The sequence below is a fragment of the Gavialis gangeticus genome, unplaced genomic scaffold (assembly GCF_001723915.1).
Source record: "Gavialis gangeticus isolate Ggan-Ray unplaced genomic scaffold, GavGan_comp1, whole genome shotgun sequence".
NCBI lineage: Eukaryota > Metazoa > Chordata > Crocodylia > Gavialidae > Gavialis > Gavialis gangeticus.
The window spans coordinates 160800917-160807747 of NW_017729024.1; the positions used below are offsets into that span (position 1 = coordinate 160800917).

At 40.8% G+C, this 6831-nt stretch overlaps 1 protein-coding gene across 1 annotated transcript in view; it reads left to right on the forward strand.

The window, feature by feature from the left end:
- The window catches only part of AMACR (alpha-methylacyl-CoA racemase), a gene marked incomplete at its 5' end in the record, with an annotated part of 29503 nt that continues 22672 nt past the window's right edge, over nucleotides 1–6831 (forward strand). Inside the window, 3 exons of the mRNA XM_019518275.1 lie at nucleotides 1–91; nucleotides 3038–3181; nucleotides 5209–5369. Coding sequence (XP_019373820.1) covers nucleotides 1–91; nucleotides 3038–3181; nucleotides 5209–5369 — 396 coding nt within the window. The remainder of the gene's footprint in view (nucleotides 92–3037; nucleotides 3182–5208; nucleotides 5370–6831) is intronic.

Genomic DNA, 6831 nt, shown 5'->3' on the forward strand with positions numbered 1-6831 from the left:
CTGGCGCTCGACCTCAGGCGGCCGCAGGGCGCGGCGGTGCTGCGGCGCCTGTGCCGGGCCTGCGACGTGCTCATCGAGCCCTTCCGCCACGGTGAGCGCCGCCCCGCCCGGGCAGGTGGGGGCGCTGCCCCCGGGGAGGGCACGAGACTGCCCGCGGGGCGGTTCCAAATCCGGGCCTAGGCCGAGGAGCGGCGCCGAAAGTGTCGAGTCGGTGCTTGAAGCAGCTTCAAAAGCTCCCCGGGCTTTACAGGCGCTGCAGAGCCGGGGTTTAATGTAATGAGCCGGCGAAGCGTTGCGAGCCCCTGTGCCTCTTTCCAGCGGGCGCTTGAGCCCCAAGTCGGCCAGCCAGGACCCGCCGGGTTTAAGGCCCAGCAGGAGCATCGGCACGGCCCGGCAAAGTCCAATGTCTGCGTCACGCCGGAGCGGTCCCGGTCCCAGTCCCGTTTGGGTCGTGCCAGGGCGTTCCCCCGAGTAGCCCCTTTGCTGTAGGAAGGAGGCCCTGCCTTCCTCTTACCTCCGCTCCTGCCTGGGCAGCGTTTCCCTGGTCAGCACCCACAGGCTTCCTTCGCTCGTTCAGGGGGCAGTGGGTGCTGGCCATCGTGCTCTGCCCCGTCTCCTTCCGGATCCCTTCTTACTAACCTGTGACTGCATTCCCCCTTTCCAGTTTTCTCTTTATTTATCCCCTGGAACTAGTGGGCTCCCTTATTAAGAGAGTCTTATTGTATCCCATGATGGGCCCATGATCTTTGGGCACGTCAAACAGGCCTGTCTGGGCAGGCGTCAGCCTCCGATGCAGGAACCGTTGTTCCTTGGGGCCCCGAGGCCAGGTCCTGGTTCCCCGCTAGTGGATGGCAGAAGTGTGGCATGAACATGGCCCTGGGTAAACCAACCAGCCCACATCGCTAATAATGTCCATAATTGCTGAACTTTGCAAACGTGGCATGCTCTTTGCGATGTATTGTTGGGGAGGGGGTTTTTTGTTTAACTTTTCTCAGGCTGGACGATGAAAGCTACTAGAACCATTTTGTTTCTGTTTGTAGCTGGTTTTCTGTATTCCACATTTGTATTTTCAGATTCTTCAACCTAGATCCTGTGATTGGATTTAAGGAAACACCTGGATCAGACCCTGGAAAAGTTCCTCAGTCTGTGGTTAAAATAGGCAGTCATTGAACTTGACATTTCATTTTTGCAGAATGAAGCGATTTTTTTTTTTTCCTCCTGTCCAGGAGCTCACTGTGACTGAGTGGAAATCATATTTTTAGCATGGGGGGGCAGCTGAAAGAGCTATACCTGTGTGTAATTATCAGGGTGGATGGATTTAAATAGACAAGTGGGAAATCTCAGTTGAAATCACTGATTTGAACTGATGTTTCCATTTGTACTTTGGCTGTTTTCCAAAGCAGCGGTTCTCAACCTCCTTAGGCTCAAGGCATCCCTCTAACTTTTGTGAATTGAGCAGCACCCCAAGTCAAAACTGAACTGGTTTATCACAGTGCTTATCTCCTTGCAGCAGGCTGTGGGGTCGGTATGGGCCAGGCAGGGAGAGCCTGAGCCTGCCCTTATCTCCTCACACCTAAGGGTGACCATCAAAGGATCTTGCAGCACCTTAGTTGAGAATCACTGTTTAACAGGATTATGCCTTCTCTTTGGCTGATACAGTCATTCAAATGAAGATTTATCACTAAAGAAAGCCTTCATATTAGACAAGGTACATCTTTTTTCTACCAAGGAGGTATACTGTAATGTTCTGTTCTCTTGTACTCAGCCCATCGATTCTCCACGGATTCAGAGTACACGGCCTTTTGTACCAAACTTGTCTCAAAGTGTTTTTTCCTTGTTTCTTTTTTTTCCTTCTGTAAAAAGTGTGCAGCCTGTAATTCATAGTTTTTGGTAGAGGCTCATGGATTCGTCATCTTTTTTTTTTATTACTTAAATATTTTAGAAGTTAAGAGTAACCATAGGCTTTAACATATTTTAGATTAAATTTAGATTTAATGGGTTTATTTTTTTCAAAAGAGAAATATGATAATTTAAGCAACAAAATCAGTAATCCAAATACATAAAATTGTAAGGACCAAGTGATGATATTTCAAGACCAGTTTGGGAAGAGATTTCCATTTCTTAGCTGCGGTAGTGAAGAAGACATGAAAACGGTTTTAAAAGTCCAGCATTTTTCTTTCCCCCTCCAAGTACACTCTTCTGCTGTACTGCTACGATGCAAGAGACAGAGCTTTGATTAAAGTTTAACAAATGTCAGGTGTAAACAGTGTAGAAAATGGACTTTCAACTTGAAGAATTAGTGTTTTAAAAGTCACATTTTAGAGAAGAGAGATTCAGGCTATACAAGTGCTCACTTCTGAAAATTCAGATGGACCAAACATCTATTCCTTTTGATTTCTGAAAAAAATATTCTTGAGCTTTAGTGTACAAAATCAAATGTTCATTAGTGCAGTTTGTGTAAAGCAGTGTCTGAGTGAACAATAACTATAGTTGTTTTGCTCGTATGAGCACTAGGCTAAAGGTAACTGCAGCAGAAGACTAAAGGAGAACTGCATTGAGCAGGCGAGCAAAGTGCTATGGTCTGATAAAGGAGAAATCCTGAAATAATTATGACCTAGAGGTTCTGCTAGTGGAGCACATTAGCTAAGAGCTTTTCCTCTTTCATTTGCCACACCGCCTGGCATTTGAGACCTCTCTGTCTCTTTAGCTTGGCTACATTCAATGGTACATAAAATAGGACGCTGGCTGGGATGGTTCTTGAGGATTTGGAAAATGTTGAGGGAACTGGAGAGAAAGAAAGGATCCTTACGCTAAATTTACTTGTACTGTAACATGCATTTAATAGAGCATAACTTGGTGTATTACTGGTGGCTGATATTTTTCCATATTAGTTGTATTTGAAAGAATGTTGCACAGTGATTGTAATACATTAAAAATAACAACAAAACATTTTACAGTTTTTTACATTAAACCTTTTTGAGTCTGTTTTAAAAGCAACGATGTGAGTTGGGATTAAACATTTTGTCTTCTTGTGAAGGTGTCATGGAAAAGCTTGGTCTTGGTCCAGAAATCCTCCTGGGTGAGAATCCAGAACTCATTTATGCTAGACTTACTGGATTTGGTCAGACAGGAACATATGCCAAGTCTGCAGGTCATGACATTAATTATTTGGCTTTGTCAGGTATGTTGTAAAACTTCATGTTAAATTTACCTTATTTTTTCTAAAATCTTGAATTCAGGTTTTAAGAGAGGTCCTATTTGAACAGCTCAGATAACCAACTATGTTGTTCTTTAGGTTTTTCTTCTTTACGTTTTCTGTGGGTGGAGTATTTTTTTAAATGTTAAAATAATCGTATTTGTAGTTTTTACCTTCTTTTGGGTGACTCTTACTTGCCGTGGGTAATCCTTCAGGTCTTTCATGGTCTATCATGTATTGCTGCTCTCCCTCACCATCACTGCTTACAGTCATTGTTAATGAAGGGTGTCACAGTCTTGACTTCTACTGAACTTCATAATAAAAAGCATACTGCCTGCAAAATCGCTTTCTTTTCCCTGATACTAATTTCTGCAATACTATTTTGTGTAGGTTCTGGCTGTTGTTACTGTAATTGCTTATTGCAAGATATGAAACACAAGTAGCAACACTATAATTCAAACTTTTGGCCCTTTTTTCATAGAATGGATTCTGTCAGCATTTCAGTTTTGGAAAGAAAAGTTCGGAATAGTAAATGCCTTGTTTGTAAATTATTTTCTAGACTTCCAGTAGTCAGGGGCAGAACATCTGAATCGGAACTTGTGAGCACTTTCCATAGCAAACTATGAACCCAGTTTTTTATGCACAAACAGAAAAAGCACAGCTGTGGTTTGCCTGCTGGGGGGTGGCCACCCCTTCCCCACCATGTGTGGCTGGAATTCTGATCCTGGGGCAGCAGCTGCAGCTACAGCATAGCCCTTGTTTCATGTATAGAAAGGGTAATGGCCGAGAGCATGCCCACCCTCTGCCGTGGGTGGCCAGGGTTTGCATCTTCCCTGGAGCTGCCTCTATTCATTGCCCACATGGCATCAGCTGGAGGCAGCATCTCTGCTGTGGGCATGGGGGAAACAGGAGCATCCTCCTATTGGCCCATGGATTAAGTGTGCGCCTTAGAGGTGACTTTGTAGCTCTCTAGTCAGGGGCCTGGAATGCTTGCACTCTGCAAAGTGCTGAGATGCTTTGGAGCAGCTACAGCTGAACACCTGTCTGTACCCTGATTTTACTTGACTCCATGTAACATTTAGGGGCTCAGTTTGCAGGCTTGCATCTATGTGATTAGGTACCTGAAACTGTTTAGACATCTCAAATCCCATTTTATATCTCAGAAATCAGAACTGACATGCATACTAGGTATCTAAATATAAAAGAGCTAAGAAAGATGACTGATATGTTCAAAATTTTTCAGTTGTACCATTGAGGAAATAAAGAAGCTTTGATCCCTATTGCCTGAAATACTTGATTCAAAGTGACAACATGTTTTATTTCCATTGTTGCACTAGATTGACTGTATGACCTGTAGCAAGTGAACCATCTTTTTCTGTGTCTGTGTTCTATGCATTGAATAGGAATGACAGTATTGTCTCTTCCTTATTTCACTTTCCTTTATCTCCTGTCCTATTCTTTTTTCCCAAGGCTGTTGACTTGGATGTATTTGTGTGAGGTCCTTCTTATGACTTTTAGTTAATGGACTGTTTGGCCAGTGCTTGTAATTGTATATTAAAAAATAACAACAAACAAAACAAGCTCACTTATGTGCTGTGAGTCTCAATTCATGTTGGTAAAACCCATTGATTTTTTTTCTTGAAAGGTACTACATAAATACAGAGTATTATGCTGACATTTAATTAATGCAGTTGCTGGCAATTAGTATTATCTTGTGTCATTTATTAGTAGCCTAAATCTCATTGGGTGTTGAAAGCTGTACTGAAAAATCTATCTGATGAAATAATAAACTATTAATTAATATAACTTTAAATATTGTAGTTTTATGAACAAATGAGCAGTTTGCTGAGGTATGACTAGAATCAAGTAATGTTTAGAAACTAAGGGGTAAGGAAAAGTCTGTTTATCCTCATCTATGCTACTGCCATAAATTCAAGAAAAGGGGATTTTAACATTGGAAAAAGAAAATCTAGTAGTCATTCATTTTGTAATTTTTTTCCTTTGATGTCCAGGTGTATTGTCAAGACTTGGTAGAAAAGATGAAAATCCATATGCCCCACTAAATCTTCTGGCTGATTTTGCTGGTGGAGGGGTCTTGTGTGCAATGGGAATTATTATGGCCCTTTATGAACGTACCAGATCTAACAAAGGGCAAGTCATTGATGCAAGTATGGTGAGTTTTCTTTATTAGCTATAGTTTTTACAAACTCTAATTCTGCAGAAGGCCTGGGAGTTAGAGAAATGAAAAGCTAAGCAACCTAACAGGACATCAACTTTTACTCATGGGCAAGTGTCTCATCGCACCTGGCTGCTGCTGTCCTACCTTAAGCCAAAGACCAGAAACTACAACCTTAGTTCTGCCTTTTACGAATGTTAGTGTCCACGTCTCCCTTCACTAAATGATCTCCTCTTAACACTATTAGTTGCACATATTTGCTAGCACAGTTTATATTGTAAAGGGGTTGGATTAGATTTTATATGCCTCCAACAGCTCTCAGGATGCACGGTGACAAAAAGTCTTTAATTTTAACATATTTTTTAAAACATACCTATTTTATCCTATCTAAGATTAAATTGTCTTACAATATATGTATAGACAAGGTCTTTTGAATGGTATCAGTTAAAAAAAAAAAAAAACGGCTGGGAATAAAATGTCAACCAAATGTTAATTTTAACTACTTGTAATTAGTTTTATTAAAAAAAAGCAAAGATACTAGGTAGGAAATTCAAAGTGTTTCCAGATGAGCACTATGACATTTCTTTTCTTCTTCTTTAACCTTATCTTTTAAAGCAAACTTAACTAGAGTTAAAATCAATGTCTCTGTAATAATATTGTCATTGTTATTATTGGCAACCACTATTAATTAAGGCAATTATTCATTTTGTGCTCATGATGCCAACATAATTGCATTAAGTCATTTCAATGTAATTAAGAATTCTGACAAGTTGTAGAATTTCCAAAGGGTTTCTTTTCTCAGCCTTTTTCCATAGCTTTAAAATGACTTCTTATGAAGTTTTCACCTTCTTCCACATAGTAGTTGACTATTTGTTAAGACTCCATGAAATAGCTTCTTGTTGAAGTGTCTTAAAATCCTCTTGGAATTTTGAGTGAGACAAGGGGTTGTGGTATTTGTTATTGGATCTCCTCAAATTTAGGTAGCAGTATTGGAAGCAAATAAATACTACTTGGTTTAAACAGATATAGATATGCATTGGCAATGCAGTGGAATCCTAGAATTTGCCATGACAATAATGAAGTCAACATAAAGGTAACAAATGCTTGGGTCAAGTGACACCAGACCTTTTTGGAATTCACTTAGAAATATACGAATATTCCTTTAGCCCCATTTTAAAAAGTAATCATTTGGTTTAAAAATTAAAATGTGACATCACTTCTCATGTTTTAGTGCTGTTTGTCCTCATCATCACTATGTGCTTATTAGCGTATAGTTTATAATGTCCTGTCTTTCTCCTTCCACTGAAGTCTCTGTTTTAGAGAATGTGCTGGCCATGTTACTACCCAGTGAGTGTGTCTACATGAGATGCCTACTGCTCAGTTGTTACTGTGCAGTCATTTAGTACTTGCATAACCATGTACTAAACAACTGGGCGGTAACCGACATTGGTATACAGTA